Raw genomic sequence first — 21,466 nt, 5'->3', positions numbered from 1 at the left:
TTTTCCATGTACATGAATCAGTCATACACAATGGGAACAGCCGGCTGCTCTTCTAATCTCCTCTTGCCGGTGTTCTTATAAAGAAAAATATCTAAGTGGATGGAAATTGTGGCTTAACGCCCCATTTTTCTTACCTGTTTAGGAGAGATGCCTCGTACCTTCCCTCGCCTCAGTATTTCGGAGGTGGATGAACATGTGCGTCTTCTGGCTGAGAAAGTCTTTGCCAAAGTTCTTCGAGAAGAGGACACTAAAGATGCCTTCTCCCTTTTCACCGTCCCAGAGGATTGTCCTATCGGACAGAAAGAGGCCACAGAAAGGGAGCTAGAGAAGGAGATTGCGGAACAGAAGTCTGCTGAGACCGTTAAAAGGTTTGTTTTCATACAAGGTTTCCATGTCATGTTTTGGAATTGAACATTGGTTCCATATTGGGAACCACAGCAATTTACTGTGCTAAAATACAAATTCATACTTCCCATGGCTGCAGAGTGGGTCTAGTGGGTCCTTCCAGTTCTGGTCTTATCTCTGATTCTACGAAGGACCTGTATATAGCATCTGCTGCATTGGGCGTAGCCTTCAAGTCCGAAAACCATCATTTAATCATTCTGTTCATACTGCAGGATCACACTATGCAAATGGTGCCAAACTCCATCTCGCTAAGACATATGATATGTGGTGTATATGTGGTGTATATGTGATGTATATGTGGTGTATATGTGATGTATATGTAGTGTATATGTGGTGTATATGTGGTGTATATGTGGTGTATATGTAGTGTATATGTGGTGTTTATGTGGTGTATATGTGGTATATATGCGGTGTATATGTGATGTATATGTGGTGTATATGTGGTGTATATGTGGTGTATATGTAGTGTATATGAGGTGTATATGTGATGTATATGTGGTGTATATGTGGTGTATATGAGGTGTATATGTGGTGTATACTGTATATGAGGTGTATATGTGGTGTATATGTGATGTATATGTAGTGTATATGAGGTGTATATGTGGTGTATATGTAGTGTTATGTAGTGTATATGAGGTGTATATGTGGTGTATATGTGGAGTATATGAGGTGTATATGTGGTGTATATGTAGTGTATATGAGGTGTATATGTGGTGTTTATGTGGTGTATATGTGGTGTATATGTGGTGTATATGTAGTGTATATGTGGTGTATATGAGGTGTATATGTGATGTATATGTGGTGTATATGAGGTGTATATGTGGTGTATATGAGGTGTATATGTGGTGTATATGTGGTGTATATGTGGTGTATATGAGGTGTATATGAGGTGTATATGTGATGTATATGTGGTGTATATGTGGTGTATATGTAGTGTATATGAGGTGTATATGTGGTGTATATGAGGTGTATATGTGATGTATATGTAAGCAATGCATACTGCGTGGCCTGGCTGCCCACCACATAATCATTGCTCACTCACATCAGAACAAGCAACTGGACCTTATGGTTCTGTGTTTATTTTATGAGCGTTTAGATGTGAGCAGACAGGAGAGGACGATTCCTATGACAACTGTATGCTACACATGGTTTGAAAGTGACTTTTCTGCGGTTATTGTGTTGACAGAAATTATAAGGGGTAAAAAGTAACTTTGGGTCATCGATGGATGGGATAGAACTACATGGAAGGGAAAGGAATGAGCCTAAACATACACAACACTGTGGAAACTCTGTCTTTTGGCAAATTGGTCTGTTTCTACTGACAGTAGTACTTGTTATTACTAGGGGTGTGCACCGGCCACTTTTCGTGTTTTGGTTTTGGATCTGGATCTTTCTTCATGTTTTGGATCTGGATTGGTTTTGCCAAAACCACCCTTCCGTTTTTTTCGTTCTGGGTTCTGGGTTTTGTGTTTTGGATCTGTATTTTTTTGAAAAAAAGCATAAAAACAGCTAAAATCACATAATTTGTGGGTTTTTCTGCTCCTATGCTATTATTACCCTCAATAACCTTAATTTCCACTAATTTCCAGTCTTTTCTGAACACCTCACACCTCACAATAGTGTTTTTATGTCCAAAAGGTTGCACCGAGGTAGCTGGATGACTATGCTAAGCGACACGAGTGGGCGGCACAAACACGTGGTCCATCTAGGAGTGACCCTGCAGTGGCAGACAGGATGGCAGTTTGAAAAACTAGGCCCCAAACTGTACATAATGCAAAGAAAAAAAAGAGGCGCAAGATGGAATTGTCCTTGGGCCCTCCCACCCACCCTTATGTTGTATAAACAGGACATGCACACTTTAACAAACCAATCATTTCAGCGCCAGGGTCTGCCACATGACTGTGGCTGAAATGATTGGTTCGTTTGGGCCCCCACAAAACAAGCTGGCAATTAATCTGTCCCTGCACAAACTGGCTCTACGGAGGCAAGATGTCATCCTCATCCTCCTCATCCACCGATTCCTCACCCTCTTCAGTGTGTACATCCTCATCCTCACAGAGTATTAACTCGTCCCCGCTGGAATCCACCACCACAGGTCCCTCTGTACGTTCTGGAGGCTGGTCTCCCTGGAAGAGTTGATAATTCATTTTTATGAACATCATATTCTTCACATTTTTTGGAAGCAACCTCCTATGCCTTTCGCTGACAAGGTTCCCGGCTGCACTAAACACTCTTTCGGAGTACACACTGGAGGGGGGGCAACTCAGGTAAAATAGAGTCAGTTTGTACAGGGGCCTCCAAATTGCCTCTTTTTCCTGCCAGTACAGGTACAGACTGTCTGACATGCCTACTTGGATGCTGTCACCGATGTAATCCTCCACCATTCTGTCAGTGGTGACAGTATCATATGCAGTGACAGTAGACATGTCAGAAATTGTTGGCACGTCCTTCAGTCCGGACCAGATGTCCAAACCGGCCCTTGATTTATGACACAGGCGCACGCTTGGCGCTGCTACTGTGTTGATGCACGTGCGGCTACAGCGCACAGAAGTCACAAACACAGAAAAAAAGTATTTTTTTATTTTTTGGAGCACTTTGTGGTTACACCACCCTTCAACAGACGAGCTAGCTGGCCCTTGATTTATGACACAGGCGCACGATTGGCGCTGCTACTTAGTTGATGCACGTGCGGCTACAGCACACACAATTCACAACACAGAAAAGAAGATTTTTTTACTTTTGTTGGAGTGCACTTTGGGGGTTACACCACCCTTTAACAGACTTATGACACAGGCGCACACTTGGCGCTGCTCCTTTGTTGATGCACGTGTGGCTACTGTGCATACATTTCGCACACAAACACAGAATAAAAGGAAGAATTGTTTATTTTTTGTGGAGTGCACTTTGAGGGTTACACCACCCTTTAACAGACTTATAACACAGGCGCATGCTTGGTGCTGCTCCTTTGTTGATGGACGTGAGGCTACAGCGCACACAATTCACAACACAGAAAAGAAGAATTGTTTATTTTTTGTGGAGCGCACTTTGGGGGTTACACCACCCTTAAAGAGATGAGCCAGCCGGCCCTTTACTTATGGGAAACAGGCGCACGCTTGGCGCTGCTCCTTTGTTGATGCACGTGCGGTTACAGCATACACAATCCACAACACAGAAAATAAGTTTTTATTTTGTTTGGAGTGCACTTTGGGGGTTACAGCACCCTTTAACGGTCAAGCCAGCCCGCCCTTTACGTATGACACAGGCGCATGCTTGGCACTACTTTGTTGATGCACGTGCTGCTACTGCGCACACAATTCACAAACACACAAAATGTATATTTTAAAAAAAAATTTTTGGAGTGCACTTTGGGGGAGCACCCCTGATGCACAGATCACCCCCTGGACTACAGCACTACAGCACCCCTTTAGTACTACAGCCTTTATGGGACACTGCACAACACAGTCCAGCCAGCCCCTATAGACTTTGGAGTGGACACAGCCCCTATGGACAACTGACTGCACAACACAGCCCAGCCAGCCGCTATGGACAACAGCAGCACAACACAGCCCAGCCAGCCCCTATGGACAACAGCAGCACAACACAGCCCAGCCAGCCCCTATGACAGCAGCACAACACAGCCCAGCCAGCCCCTATGACAGCAGTACAACACAGCCCAGCCAGCCCCTATGACAGCAGCACAACACAGCCCAGCCAGCCCATATGACAGCAGCACAACACAGCCCAACCAGCCCCTATGACAGCAGCACAACACAGCCCAGCCAGCCCCTATGGACAACAGCAGCACAACACAGCCCAGCCAGCCCCTATGGACAACAGCAGCACAACACAGCCCAGCCAGCCCCTATGACAGCAGCACAACACAGCCCAGCCAGCCCCTATGGACAAAAGCAGCACAACACAGCCCAGCCAGCCCCTATGGACAACAGCAGCACAACACAGCCCAGCCAGCCCCTATGGACAACAGCAGCACAACACAGCCCAGCCAGCCCCTATGGACAACAGCATCACAACACAGCCCAGCCAGCCCTAGCTCCCAACCTCCCTTTTCACTGACCACAGCTGGAGTGAAAAATGGCACCAACGCGAGGACCTTTTATAGTATCCAAAACCCGCGAGATCCAGAAGGCGGATGATGACGTTTTGCCTCGATTTCAGTTCCGAGTCAGGCGGGAAAACCCGAGCCGGACTCTGTTCCCGACTCGGATCGGGGGGGGGGGGTTCGGATTTCAGAAATCCGAACCCGCTCATCCCTAGCTATTAGGGTTACCACCTCTTCATATTCCTTGACAGGAGGCATTGTCACACTATTATGTTACCACTATAAAAAAAAGAGCCCCCTCATTCCCTATAGATGACAATGGTGCCCCCCTCATGCTTGTTTATATGCTATCAGTTCCCCCTCATTCCCTATAGATGACATTGGTGCCCCCCTCATGCTTGTTTATATGCTATCAGTGCCCCCTCATTCCCTATAGATGACAATGGTGCCCCCTCATGCTTGTTTATATGCTATCAGAGGCCCCTCATTCCCTATAGATGACAATGGTGACCCCTCATGCTTGTTTATATGCTATCAGAGCCCCCTCATTCCCTATAGATGACATTGGTGCCCCCTCATGCTTGTTTATATGCTATCAGAGCCCCCTCATTCCCTATAGATGACAATGGTGCCCCCTCATGCTTGTTTATATGCTATCAGTGCCCCCTCATTCCCTATAGATGACATTGGTGCCCCCTCATGCTTGTTTATATGCTATCAGAGCCCCCTCATTCCCTATAGATGACAATGGTGCCCCCTCATGCTTGTTTATATGCCATCAGAGCCCCCTCATTCCCTATAGATGACAATGGTGCCCTCTCATGCTTGTTTATATGCTATCAGAGCCCCCTCATTCCCTATAGATGACAATGGTGCCCCCTCATGCTTGTTTATATGCTATCAGAGCCCCTCATTCCCTATAGATGACATTGGTGCCCCCTCATGCTTGTTTATATGCTATCAGAGCCCCCTCATTCCCTATAGATGACAATGGTGCCCCCTCATGCTTGTTTATATGCTTTCAGTGCCCCCTCGTTCCCTATAGATGACATTGGTGCCCAATCATGCTTGTTTATATGCTATCAGAGCCCCCTCATTCCCTATAGATGACAATGGTGCCCCCTCATGCTTGTTTATATGCTATCAGAGCCCCCTCATTCCCAGTAGATGACAATGGTGCCCCCTCATCCTTGTTTATATGCTATCAGAGCCCCCTCATTCCCTATAGATGACAATGGTGCCCCCTCATGCTTGTTTATATGCTATCAGAGCCCCCTCATTCCCTATAGATGACATTGGTGCCCCCTCATGCTTGTTTATATGCTATCAGAGCCCCCTCATTCCCTATAGATGACATTGGTGCCCCCTCATGCTTGTTTATATGCTACCAGAGCCCCCTCATTCCCTATAGATGACAATGGTGCCCCCTCATGCTTGTTTATATGCTATCAGAGCCCCTCATTCCCTATAGATGACATTGGTGCCCCCTCATGCTTGTTTATATGCTATCAGAGCCCCCTCATTCCCTATAGATGACAATGGTGCCCCCTCATACTTGTTTATATGTTTTCAGTGCCCCCTCATTCCCTATAGATGACATTGGTGCCCCCTTATGCTTGTTTATATGCTATCAGAGCCCCCTCATTCCCTATAGATGACAATGGTGCCCCCTCATGCTTGTTTATATGCTTTCAGTGCCCCCTCGTTCCCTATAGATGACATTGGTGCCCCCTCATGCTTGTTTATATGCTATCAGAGCCCCCTCATTCCCTATAGATGACAATGGTGCCCCCTCATGCTTGTTTATATGCCATCAGAGCCCCCTCATTCCCTATAGATGACAATGGTGCCCCCTCATGCTTGTTTATATGCTATCAGAGCCCCCTCATTCCCTATAGATGACAATGGTGCCCCCTCATGCTTGTTTATATGCTATCAGAGCCCCTCATTCCCTATAGATGACATTGGTGCCCCCTCATGCTTGTTTATATGCTATCAGAGCCCCCTCATTCCCTATAGATGACAATGGTGCCCCCTCATACTTGTTTATATGCTTTCAGTGCCCCCTCGTTCCCTATAGATGACATTGGTGCCCCCTCATGCTTGTTTATATGCTATCAGAGCCCCCTCATTCCCTATAGATGACAATGGTGCCCCCTCATGCTTGTTTATATGCGATCAGAGCCCCCTCATTCCCAATAGATGACAATGGTGCCCCCTCATCCTTGTTTATATGCTATCAGAACCCCCTCATTCCCTATAGATGACAATGGTGCCCCCTCATGCTTGTTTATATACCATCAGAGCCCCCTCATTCCCTATAGATGACAATGGTGCCCCCTCATGCTTGTTTATATGCTATCAGAGCCCCCTCATTCCCTATAGATGACATTGGTGCCCCCTCATGCTTGTTTATATGCTATCAGAGCCCCCTCATTCCCTATAGATGACAATGGTGCCCCCCTCATGCTTGTTTATATGCCATAAGAGCCCCCTCATTCCCTATAGATGACAATGGTACCCCCCTCATGCTTGTTTATATGCCATCAGTGCCCACTCATTCCCTATAGATGACAATGGTGCCCCCTCATGCTTGTTTATATGCTATCAGAGCCCCCTCATTCCCTATAGATGACAATGGTGCCCCCTCATGCTTATTTATATGCTATCAGAGCCCCCTCATTCCCTATAGATGACATTGGTGCCCCCTCATGCTTGTTTATATGCTATCAGAGCCCCCTCATTTCCTATAGATGACAATGGTGCCCACTCATGCTTGTTTATATGCTATCAGAGCCCCCTCATTCCCTATAGATGACAATGGTGCCCCCTCATGCTTGTTTATATGCCATCAGAGCCCCCTCATTCCCTATAGATGACAATGGTGCCCTCTCATGCTTGTTTATATGCTATCAGAGCCCCCTCATTCCCTATAGATGACAATGGTGCCCCCTCATGCTTGTTTATATGCTATCAGAGCCCCTCATTCCCTATAGATGACATTGGTGCCCCCTCATGCTTGTTTATATGCTATCAGAGCCCCCTCATTCCCTATAGATGACAATGGTGCCCCCTCATGCTTGTTTATATGCTTTCAGTGCCCCCTCGTTCCCTATAGATGACATTGGTGCCCAATCATGCTTGTTTATATGCTATCAGAGCCCCCTCATTCCCTATAGATGACAATGGTGCCCCCTCATGCTTGTTTATATGCTATCAGAGCCCCCTCATTCCCAATAGATGACAATGGTGCCCCCTCATCCTTGTTTATATGCTATCAGAGCCCCCTCATTCCCTATAGATGACAATGGTGCCCCCTCATGCTTGTTTATATGATATCAGAGCCCCCTCATTCCCTATAGATGACATTGGTGCCCCCTCATGCTTGTTTATATGCTATCAGAGCCCCTCATTCCCTATAGATGACATTGGTGCCCCCTCATGCTTGTTTATATGCTATCAGAGCCCCCTCATTCCCTATAGATGACAATGGTGCCCCCTCATGCTTGTTTATATGCTTTCAGTGCCCCCTCGTTCCCTATAGATGACATTGGTGCCCAATCATGCTTGTTTATATGCTATCAGAGCCCCCTCATTCCCTATAGATGACAATGGTGCCCCCTCATGCTTGTTTATATGCTATCAGAGCCCCCTCATTCCCAATAGATGACAATGGTGCCCCCTCATCCTTGTTTATATGCTATCAGAGCCCCCTCATTCCCTATAGATGACAATGGTGCCCCCTCATGCTTGTTTATATGATATCAGAGCCCCCTCATTCCCTATAGATGACATTGGTGCCCCCTCATGCTTGTTTATATGCTATCAGAGCCCCCTCATTCCCTATAGATGACATTGGTGCCCCCTCATGCTTGTTTATATGCTATCAGAGCCCGCTCATTCCCTATAGATGACAATGGTGCCCCCTCATGCTTGTTTATATGCTATCAGAGCCCCTCATTCCCTATAGATGACATTGGTGCCCCCTCATGCTTGTTTATATGCTATCAGAGCCCCCTCATTCCCTATAGATGACAATGGTGCCCCCTCATGCTTGTTTATATGCCATCAGAGCCCCCTCATTCCCTATAGATGACAATGGTGCCCCCTCATGCTTGTTTATATGCTACCAGAGCCCCCTCATTCCCTATAGATGACAATGGTGCCCCCTCATGCTTGTTTATATGCTATCAGAGCCCCTCATTCCCTATAGATGACATTGGTGCCCCCTCATGCTTGTTTATATGCTATCAGAGCCCCCTCATTCCCTATAGATGACAATGGTGCCCCCTCATACTTGTTTATATGCTTTCAGTGCCCCCTCGTTCCCTATAGATGACATTGGTGCCCCCTCATGCTTGTTTATATGCTATCAGAGCCCCCTCATTCCCTATAGATGACAATGGTGCCCCCTCATGCTTGTTTATATGCTTTCAGTGCCCCCTCGTTCCCTATAGATGACATTGGTGCCCCCTCATGCTTGTTTATATGCTATCAGAGCCCCCTCATTCCCTATAGATGACAATGGTGCCCCCTCATGCTTGTTTATATGCTATCAGAGCCCCCTCATTCCCAATAGATGACAATGGTGCCCCCTCATGCTTGTTTATATGCCATCAGTGCCCGCTCATTCCCTATAGATGACAATGGTGCCCCCTCATGCTTGTTTATATGCTATCAGAGCCCCCTCATTGCCTATAGATGATATTGTTGCCCCCCTCATGCTTGTTTATATTCTATCAGAGCCCCCACATTCCCTATAGATGACAATGGTGCCCCCTCATGCTTGTTTATATGCTATCAGAGCCCTCTCATTCCCTATAGATGACATTGGTGCCCCCTCATGCTTGTTTATATGCTATCAGAGCCCCCTCATGCCCTTTATATGCTTGTTTATATGCTATCAGTGCCCCCTCATTCCCTAAAGATGACAATGTTGTCCCCCTCATGCTTGTTTATATGCTATCAGAGCCCCCTCATTCCCTATAGATGACATTGGTGCCCCCTCATGCTTGTTTATATGCTACCAGAGCCCCCTCATGCCCTTTAGATGCTAACTCAATCTCTTTAAATACCTTCTGATTGCCCCTTTACATGCCATCAGAGCCCCCTCATTCCCTATAGATGACATTGGTGCCCCAGTATCCCACATCCCCCCTATCCCACATCCCCCCTATCCCACATCCTCCCTATCCCACATCCTCCCTATCCCACATCCCTCCCTATCCCACATCCCCCCCTATCCCACATCCCCCCATCCCACATTCCCCCACATCCCCCCTATTCCACATCCTCCCTATCCCACATTGCCCCCTATCCCACATTCCCCCACATCCCCCCTATCCAACATCCTCCCTATCCCACATTCCCCCACATCCCCCCTATCCCACATCCCCCCTATCCCACATCCTCCCTATCCCATATTCCCCCTATCCCACATTCCCCCCACATCCCCCCTATCCCACACATCCCTCTTATCCCACACTCCCCCCTATCCCACACTCCCCCCTATCCCACACTCCCCCCTATCCCACATTCCCCCCTATCCCACATTTCCCCCAATCCCACATTCCCCCTATCCCACATTTCCCCCTATCCCACATTCCCCCTATCCCACGCTCCCCCCTATCCCACACTCCTCCCAATCCCACACTCCTCCCAATCCCACACTCCCCCTATCCCATATTCCCCCCTATCCCACATCCCTCCCTATCCCATATCCCCCCTATCCCACATCCCCCATCCCACATTCCCCCACATCCCCCCCAATTCCACATTCCACATCCCCATTATCCCACATTCCCCCCTATCCCATGTTCCCCCACATCCCCCCTATCCAACATCCTCCCTATCCCACATTCCCCCACATCCCCCCTATCCCATGTCCCCCCTATCCCACATCCTCCCTATCCCACATTCCCGCTATCCCACATTCCCCCCACATCCCCCCTATCCCACACATCCCCCCTATCCCACACTCCCCTCTATCCCACATTCCCTCATCACACATTCCCCACTATCCCACATTCCCCCTATCCCACATTCCCCCCACATCCCCCCTATCCCCCCTATCCCACACATCCCCCCTATCCCACACTCCCCTCTATCCCACATTCCCCCCTATCCCACATTCCCCCCAATCCCACATTCCCCCCACATCCCACAATCCCCCACGCTCCCCCCTATCCCACGCTCCCCCCTATCCCACACTACTTCCAATCCCACACTCCCCCTATCCCACATTCCCCCCTATCCCACACTCCCCCCTATCCCACATCTTCCCCTATCCCACATCTCCTCCTATCCCACATTCTCCCCTATCCCACACTCCCCCCTATCCCACATCTCCTCCTATCCCACATTCCCCCAATCCCACATTCCCCCCTATCCCACATTCCCCCACATCCCCCCTATCCAACATCCTCCCTATCCCACATTCCCCCACATCCCACAGTCCCCTCTATCCCACATTCCCCCATAACACATTCCCCACATCCCACATTCCCCCTATCCCACATTCCCCCCACATCCCCCCTATCCCACACATCCCCCCTATCCCACAGTCCCCTCTATCCCACATTCCCCCATAACACATTCCCCACTATCCCACATTCCCCCTATCCCACATTCCCCCCACATCCCCCCTATCCCACACATCCCCCCTTATCCCACACTCCCCTCTATCCCACATTCCCCCCTATCCCACATTCCCCCTATCCCACATTCCCCCCACATCCCACAATCCCCCACATCCCCCCTATCCTACGCTCCCCGCTATCCCACACTCCCCCCAATCCCACTCCCCCTATCCCACATTCCCCCCTATCCCACATTCCCCCCTATCCCACATCTTCCCCTATCCCACATCTTCCCCTATGCCACATCTCCTCCTATCCCACATTCCCCCCTATCCCACACTCCCCCCTATCCCACATCTTCCCCTATCCCACATTCCCCCCTATCCCACATTCCCCCTATCCCACATTCCCCCCACATCCCACAATCCCCCACATCCCCCCTATCCCACGCTCCCCCCTATCCCACACTCCCCCCAATCCCACACTCCCCCTATCCCACATTCCCCCCTTTCCCACACTCCCCCCTATCCCACATCTTCCCCTATCCCACATCTTCCCCTATCCCACATCTCCTCCTATCCCACATTCCCCCCTATCCCACACTCCCCCCTATCCCACATCTTCCCCTATCCCACATCTCCTCCTATCCCACATTACCCCCTATCCCACATTCCCCCTATCCCACATTCCCCCATCCCACATTCCCCTCTATCCCACATTCCCCCCTATCCCACATTCCCCCCTATCCCACATTCCCCCCTATCCCGCATTCCCCCCTATTCATCCCACATTCCCCCCTATTCATCCCACATTCCCCCTATCCCACATTCCCCCCTATCCCACATTCCCCCCACATCCCACAATCCCCCACATCCCCCCTATCCTACGCTCCCCCCTATCCCACACTCCCCCCAATCCCACACTCCCCCTATCCCACATTCCCCCCTATCCCACACTCCCCCCTATCCCACATCTTCCCCTATCCCACATCTCCTCCTATCCCACATCTCCTATCCCACATTCCCCCCTATCCCACATCTTCCCCTATCCCACATCTTCCCCTATCCCACATTCCCCCCTATCCCACATTCCCCCCTATCTCACATTCCCCCCAATCCCACATTCCCCTCTATCCCACATTCCCCCCTTTCCCACATTCCCCCCTTTCCCACATTCCCCCCTATCCCACATTCCCCCCTATCCCACATATCCTCCTATCCCACATTCCCCCCTATCCCACATTCCCCTCTATCTCACATTCCCCTCTATCTCACATTCCCCTCTATCTCACATTCCCCTCTATCTCACATCTCCCCCTATCCCACATTCCCCCCTATCCCACATTCCCCCTATCTCACATTCCCCCCTATCCCACATTCCACCCTATCCCACATCTCCCCCTATCCCACATCTCCCCCTATCCCACATTCCCCCCTATCCCACATTCCCCCCTATCCCACATTCCCCCTATTCCACATTCCCCCCTATTCCACATTCCCCCCTATTCATCCCACATTCCCCTCTATCCCACATTCCCCTCTATCCCACATTCCCCCTATCCCACATTCCCCCCTATCCCACATTCCCCCCTATCCCACATTCCCCCTATCCCACATTCCCCCTATCCCACATCTCCCCCTATCCCACATTCCCCCCTATTCATCCCACATTCCCCTCTATCCCACATTCCCCCCTATTAATCCCACATTCCCCTCTATCCCACATCTCCCCCTATCCCACATTCCCCCCTATCCCACATTCCCCCCTATCCATCCCACATTCCCCCCTATCCATCCCACATTCCCCCCTATCCCACATTCCCCCCTATCCCACATTCCCCTCTATCCCACATTCCCCTCTATCCCACATTCCCCTCTATCCCACATTCCACCCTATCCCACATTCCACCCTATCCCACATCTCCCCCTATCCCACATTCCCCCCTATCCCACATCTCCCCCCTATCCCACATTCCCCCCTATCCATCCCACATCCCCCCACCCCACATTCCCCTCTATCCCACATTCCCCTCTATCCCACATTCCCCCCTATCCCACATTCCCCCCTATCCCACATCTCCCCCCTATCCCACATTCCCCCCTATCCATCCCACATCCACCCCTATTCTCCATCCCCCCCTCACATTCCTGCACTTTGCATTGTATGTCTTCTTGGTGATCTCAGTAAGTCCATTTTAACTACATGTGAATGATTAATAAAAGTTTGGTTTTGCTATATTCATAGTTAGTTTAGCAGAGTGCCCTATCTATATAATTGTACAACCATTCTGTTACTGTAAGGAGCACGTCACCACTGCTAGGAGATAGTGATTTCATTACTAATAACAACCCCTCCTATTATCATTCACATCACTCACTGCTCCAGAGGAGCTTACAGTGGGGTAGGTGTATTATAGTGTCACTTAACATGCCGCTATATCGCTTCCTGCTTCGCCTCTTTACCGAGGAAGCACTACTGATGAGATGTATCAGCATCTCATCGGCCGGAGAGGGGGAGCGATAACACCCCCCCTCTGGCGATTCCCGCTACAGTGCTGATGCCTACCTAGTGCTGATGCGCTCTGTTTCAGTCCCGGCCGGCTCCAATGAGCATGCGCGGGATCTCGCAAGTATCCGCGTGTAGCTGACACAGTTTCAGGGTTTCTTACATCTCTCCCCATTATATCTTTTTACAGGGACTACAAAAAAGACTTATTATCCAAGCTTAGCTTTTAAGAACATGGCTCTACTAACTAGCACCATCTTTAATAGGCATTACCCTATGTAGCTACATTTCCTCATTTTTATTCGGATAGGGATGGATCCCAAGTAACCCAGGCACATATACTACTGTTCTCTCCTGGTGTAACCCAGGCACATATACTACTGTTCTCTCCTGGTGTAACCCAGGCACATACACTACTGTTCTCTCCTGGTGTAACCCAGGCTCATATACTACTGTTCTCTCCTGGTGTAACCCAGGCCCATATACTACTGTTCTCTCCTGGTGTAACCCAGGTACATACACTACTGTTCTCTCCTGGTGTAACCAAGGCACATACACTACTGTTCTCTCCTGGTGTAACCCAGGCACATACACTACTGTTCTCTCCTGGTGTAACCCAGGCACATATACTACTGTTCTCTCCTGGTGTAACCCAGGCACATACAATGCTGTTCTCTCCTGGTGTAACCCAGGCACATATACTACTGTTCTCTCCTGGTGTAACCCAGGCGCATATACTACTGTTCTCTCCTGGTGTAACCCAGGCACATATACTACTGTTCTCTCCTGGTGTAACCCAGGCGCATACACTACTGTTCTCTCCTGGTGTAACCCAGGCGCATACACTACTGTTCTCTCCTGGTGTAACCCAGGCGCATATACTACTGTTCTCTCCTGGTGTAAGCCAGGCGCATATACTACTGTTCTCTCTCCTGGTGTAACCCAGGCACATACACTACTGTTCTCTCCTGGTGTAACCCAGGCACATATACTACTGTTCTCTCCTGGTGTAACCCAGGCACATACACTACTGCTCTCTCCTGGTGTAACCCATATATACTACTGTTCTCTCCTGGTGTAACCCAGGCACATACACTACTGTTCTCTCCTGGTGTAACCCAGGCACATATACTACTGCCCTCTCCTGGTGTAACCCAGGTATTTATACTACTGTTCTCTCCTGGTGTAACCCAGGTACATACACTACTACTCTCTCCTGGTGTAACCCATATACACTACTGTTCTCTCCTGGTGTAACCCAGGCACATATACTACTGTTCTCTCCTGGTGTAACCCAGGCACATATACTACTGTTCTCTCCTGGTGTAACCCAGGCACATATACTACTGTTCTCTCCTGGTGAAACCCAGGCACATATACTACTGTTCTCTCCTGGTGTAACCCAGGCACATATACTACTGTTCTCTCCTGGTGTAACCCAGGCACATATACTACTGTTCTCTCCATAAGTAACCCAGGCACATGTATTACTGTTCTCTCCTGGTGTAACCCAGGCACATGTACTACTGTTCTCTCCTGGTGTAACCCAGGCACATATACTACTGTTCTCTCCTGGTGTAACCCAGGCACATATACTACTGTTCTCTCTTGGTGTAACCCAGGTACATACACTACTGTTCTCTCCTGGTGTAACCCAGGTACATACACTACTGTTCTCTCCTGGTGTAACCCAGGCACATACACTACTGTTCTCTCCTGGTGTAACCCAGGCACATATACTACTGTTCTCTCCTGGTGTAACCCAGGCACATACACTACTGTTCTCTCCTGGTGTAACACAGGCACATATACTACTGTTCTCTCCTGGTGTAACCCAGGCACATATACTACTGTTCTCTCCTGGTGTAACCCAGGCACATATACTACTGTTCTCTCCTGGTGAAACCCAGGCACATATACTACTGTTCTCTCTTGGTGTAACCCAGGTACATACACTACTGTTCTCTCCTGGTGTAACCCAGGCACATATATTACTGTTCTCTCCTGGTGTAACCCTGGTACATATACTACTGTTCTCTCTTCTGGTGTAACCCAGGCACATATACTACTGCTCTCTCCTGGTATAACCCAGGTACATACACTACTGTTCTCTCCTGGTGTAACCCAGGCACATACACTACTGTTCTCTCCTGGTGTAACCCAGGCACATACACTACTGTTCTCTCCTGGTGTAACCCAGGCACATATACTACTGTTCTCTCCTGGTGTAACCCAGGCACATGTACTACTGTTCTCTCCTGGTGTAACCCAGGCAAAAATACTACTGCTCTCTCCTGGTGTAACCCAGGCACATACACTACTGTTCTCTCCTGGTGTAACCCAGGCACATACACTACTGTTCTCTCCTGGTGTAACCCAGGTACATACACTACTGTTCTCTCCTGGTGTAACCCAGGCACATACACTACTGTTCTCTCCTGGTGTAACCCAGGCACATACACTACTGTTCTCTCCTGGTGTAACCCAGGCACATATACTACTGTTCTCTCCTGGTGTAACCCAGGCACATATACTACTGTTCTCTCCTGGTGTAACCCAGGCACATATACTACTGTTCTCTCCTGGTGTAACCCAGGCACATATACTACTGTTCTCTCCTGGTGAAACCCAGGCACATATACTACTGTTCTCTCTTGGTGTAACCCAGGCACATACACTGCTGTTTTCTCCTGGTGTAACCCAGGCACATACACTACTGTTCTCTCCTGGTGGAATCAAGGCACATATACTACTGTTCTCTCCTGGTGTAACCCAGGCACATACACTACTGTTCTCTCCTGGTGTAACCCAGGTACATATACTACTGTTCTCTCCTGGTGTAACCCAGGTACATATACTACTGTTCTCTCCTGGTGTAACCCAGGCACATACAATACTGTTCTCTCCTGGTGTAACCCAGGCACATAGACTACTGCTCTCTCCTGGTGTAACCCAGGCACATACACTACTGTTCTCTCCTGGTGTAACCCAGGCACATACACTACTGTTCTCTCCTGGTGTAACCCAGGCACATACACTACTGTTCTCTCCTGGTGTAACCCAGGCACATACACTACTGTTCTCTCCTGGTGTAACCCAGGCACATACACTACTGTTCTCTCCTGGTGTAACCCAGGCACATATATACTACTGTTCTCTCCTGGTGTAACCCAGGCACATACACTACTGTTCTCTCCTGGTGTAACCCAGGTACATATACTACTGTTCTCTCCTGGTGTAACCCAGGCACATACAATACTGTTCTCTCCTGGTGTAACCCAGGCACATAGACTACTGCTCTCTCCTGGTGTAACCCAGGCACATACACTACTGTTCTCTCCTGGTGTAACCCAGGCACATATACTGCTGTTCTCTCCTGGTGTAACCCAGGCACATACACTACTGTTCTCTCCTGGTGTAACCCAGGCACATACACTACTGTTCTCTCCTGGTGTAACCCAGGCACATATATACTACTGTTCTCTCCTGGTGTAACCCAGGCACATACACTACTGTTATCTCCTGGTGTAACCCAGGCACATACATTACTGTTCTCTCCTGGTGTAACCCAGGTACATATACTACTGTTCTCTCCTGGTGTAACCCAGGCACATACACTACTGCTGTCTCCTGGTGTAACCCATATATACTACTGTTCTCTCCTGGTGTAACCCAGGCACATACACTACTGTTCTCTCCGGGTGTAACCCAGGCACATATATACTACTGTTCTCTCCTGGTGTAACCCAGGCACATACACTACTGCTCTCTCCTGGTGTAACCCATATATACTACTGTTCTCTCCTGGTGTAACCCAGGTATTTATACTACTGTTCTCTCCTGGTGTAACCCAGGTACATACACTACTACTCTCTCCTGGTGTAACCCATATACACTACTGTTCTCTCCTGGTGTAAACCAGGCACATATACTACTGTTCTCTCCTGGTGTAACCCAGGCACATATACTACTGTTCTCTCCTGGTGAAACCCAGGCACATATACTACTGTTCTCTCCTGGTGTAACCCAGGCACATATACTACTGTTCTCTCCTGGTGTAACCCAGGCACATATACTACTGTTCTCTCCATAAGTAACCCAGGCACATGTATTACTGTTCTCTCCTGGTGTAACCCAGGCACATGTACTACTGTTCTCTCCTGGTGTAACCCAGGCACATATACTACTGTTCTCTCCTGGTGTAACCCAGGCACATATACTACTGTTCTCTCTTGGTGTAACCCAGGTACATACACTACTGTTCTCTCCTGGTGTAACCCAGGTACATACACTACTGTTCTCTCCTGGTGTAACCCAGGCACATACACTACTGTTCTCTCCTGGTGTAACCCAGGCATATATACTACTGTTCTCTCCTGGTGTAACCCAGGCACATACACTACTGTTCTCTCCTGGTGTAACACAGGCACATATACTACTGTTCTCTCCTGGTGTAACCCAGGCACATATACTACTGTTCTCTCCTGGTGTAACCCAGGCACATATACTACTGTTCTCTCCTGGTGAAACCCAGGCACATATACTACTTTTCTCTCTTGGTGTAACCCAGGTACATACACTACTGTTCTCTCCTGGTGTAACCCAGGCACATACACTACTGTTCTCTCCTGGTGTAACCCAGGCACATACACTACTGTTCTCTCCTGGTGTAACCCAGGCACATATACTACTGTTCTCTCCTGGTGTAACCCAGGCACATATACTACTGTTCTCTCCGGGTGTAACCCAGGCACATATACTACTGTTCTCTCCGGGTGTAACCCAGGCACATAAACTACTGTTCTCTCCTGGTGTAACCCAGGCACATATACTACTGTTCTCTCCTGGTGAAACCCAGGTACATATACTACTGTTCTCTCCTGGTATAACTCAGGTACATATACTACTGTTCTCTCCTGGTGTAACCCAGGCACATACACTACTGTTCTCTCCTGGTGTAACCCAGGCACATACACTACTGTTCTCTCCTGGTGTAACCCAGGCACATATACTACTGTTCTCTCCTGGTGTAACCCAGGCACATATACTACTGTTCTCTCCTGGTGTAACCCAGGCACATACACTACTGTTCTCTCCTGGTGTAACCCAGGCACATATACTACTGTTCTCTCCTGGTGTATCCCAGGCACATATACTACTGTTCTCTCCTGGTGTAACCCAGGCACATACACTACTGTTCTCTCCTGGTGTAACCCAGGCACATATACTACTGCTCTCTCCTGGTGTAACCCAGGCACATACACTACTGTTCTCTCCTGGTGTAACCCAGGCACATACACTACTGTTCTCTCCTGGTGTAACCCAGGCACATATACTACTGTTCTCTCCTGGTGTAACCCAGGCACATATACTACTGTTCTCTCCTGGTGTAACCCAGGCACATACACTACTGTTCTCTCCTGGTGTAACCCAGGCACATACACTACTGTTCTCTCCTGGTGTAACCCAGGCACATATATTACTGTTCTCTCCTGGTGTAACCCTGGTACATATACTACTGTTCTCTCTTCTGGTGTAACCCAGGCACATATACTACTGCTCTCTCCTGGTATAACCCAGGTACATACACTACTGTTCTCTCCTGGTGTAACCCAGGCACATACACTACTGTTCTCTCCTGGTGTAACCCAGGCACATACACTACTGTTCTCTCCTGGTGTAACCCAGGCACATATACTACTGTTCTCTCCTGGTGTAACCCAGGCACATGTACTACTGTTCTCTCCTGGTGTAACCCAGGCAAAAATACTACTGCTCTCTCCTGGTGTAACGCAGGCACATACACTACTGTTCTCTCCTGGTGTAACCCAGGCACATACACTACTGTTCTCTCCTGGTGTAACCCAGGTACATACACTACTGTTCTCTCCTGGTGTAACCCAGGCACATACACTACTGTTCTCTCCTGGTGTAACCCAGGCACATACACTACTGTTCTCTCCTGGTGTAACCCAGGCACATATACTACTGTTCTCTCCTGGTGTAACCCAGGCACATATACTACTGTTCTCTCCTGGTGTAACCCAGGCACATATACTACTGTTCTCTCCTGGTGTAACCCAGGCACATATACTACTGTTCTCTCCTGGTGAAACCCAGGCACATATACTACTGTTCTCTCTTGGTGTAACCCAGGCACATACACTGCTGTTTTCTCCTGGTGTAACCCAGGCACATACACTGCTGTTCTCTCCTGGTGTAACCCAGGCACATACACTACTGTTCTCTCCTGGTGTAACCCAGGCACATATACTACTGTTCTCTCCTGGTGTAACCCAGGCACATATACTACTGTTCTCTCCGGGTGTAACCCAGGCACATATACTACTGTTCTCTCCTGGTGTAACCCAGGCACATAAACTACTGTTCTCTCCTGGTGTAACCCAGGCACATATACTACTGTTCTCTCCTGGTGAAACCCAGGAACATATACTACTGCTCTCTCCTGGTGTAACCCAGGCACATATACTACTGTTCTCTCCAGGTGTAACCCAGGCACATACACTACTGTTCTCTCCGGGTGTAACCCAGGCACATATATACTACTGTTCTCTCCTGGTGTAACCCAGGCACATACACTACTGCTCTCTCCTGGTGTAACCCATATATACTACTGTTCTCTCCTGGTGTAACCCAGGCACATACACTACTGTTCTCTCCTGGTGTAACCCAGGCACATATATACTACTGTTCTCTCCTGGTGTAACCCAGGCACATACACTACTGTTATCTCCTGGTGTAACCCAGGCACATACACTACTGTTCTCTCCTGGTGTAACCCAGGTACATATACTACTGTTCTCTCCTGGTGTAACCCAGGCACATACACTACAGCTCTCTCCTGGTGTAACCCATATATACTACTGTTCTCTCCTGGTGTAACCCAGGCACATACACTACTGTTCTCTCCGGGTGTAACCCAGGCACATATACTACTGCCCTCTCCTGGTGTAACCCAGGTATTTATACTACTGTTCTCTCCTGGTGTAACCCAGGTACATACACTACTACTCTCTCCTGGTGTAACCCATATACACTACTGTTCTCTCCTGGTGTAACCCAGGCACATATACTACTGTTCTCTCCTGGTGTAACCCAGGCACATATACTACTGTTCTCTCCTGGTGAAACCCAGGCACATATACTACTGTTCTCTCCTGGTGTAACCCAGGCACATATACTACAGCTCTCTCCTGGTGTAACCCAGGCACATATACTGCTGTTCTCTCCTCGTGTAACCCAGGCACATACACTACTGCTCTCTCCTGGTGTAACCCAGGCACATATACTACTGTTCTCTCCTGGTGTAACCCAGGCACATATACTACTGTTCTCTCCTGGTCTAAGCCAGGCACATATACTACTGTTCTCTCCTGGTGTAACCCAGGCACATACACTACTGTTCTCTCCTGGTGTAACCCAGGCACATATACTACTGTTCTCTCCTGGTGTAACCCAGGCACATATACTACTGTTCTCTCCTGGTGTAACCCAGGCGCATATACTACTGTTCTCTCTCCTGGTGTAACCCAGGCGCATATACTACTGTTCTCTCCTGGTGTAACCCTGGTGCATATACTACTGTTCTCTCTTCTGGTGTAACCCAGGCACATATACTACTGTTCTCTCCTGGTATAACTCAGGTACATATACTACTGTGCTCTCCTGGTGTAACCCAGGCACATACACTACTGTTCTCTCCTGGTGTAACCCAGGCACATACACTACTGTTCTCTCCTGGTGTAACCCAGGCACATATACTACTGTTCTCTCCTGGTGTAACCCAGGCACATATACTACTGTTCTCTCCTGGTGTAACCCAGGCACATACACTACTGTTCTCTCCTGGTGTAACCCAGGCACATATATTACTGTTCTCTCCTGGTGTAACCCTGGT

At 48.7% G+C, this 21,466-nt stretch overlaps 1 protein-coding gene across 1 annotated transcript in view; it reads left to right on the top strand.

The window, feature by feature from the left end:
• AMPD3 (adenosine monophosphate deaminase 3) overlaps positions 1-21,466 on the top strand; it is a 446,942-nt gene that overhangs the window by 20,505 nt on the left and 404,971 nt on the right. Inside the window, exon 2 of the mRNA XM_088476082.1 lies at positions 143-368. Within this exon, the coding sequence (XP_088332208.1) occupies positions 143-368 (226 nt within the window). The remainder of the gene's footprint in view (positions 1-142; positions 369-21,466) is intronic.

Source organism: Taudactylus pleione, unplaced genomic scaffold, assembly GCF_031769625.1.
Source record: "Taudactylus pleione unplaced genomic scaffold, aTauple2 ptg000182l, whole genome shotgun sequence".
Lineage (NCBI taxonomy): Eukaryota > Metazoa > Chordata > Amphibia > Anura > Myobatrachidae > Taudactylus > Taudactylus pleione.
This window is presented reverse-complemented; position numbering and strand designations above follow the sequence as displayed.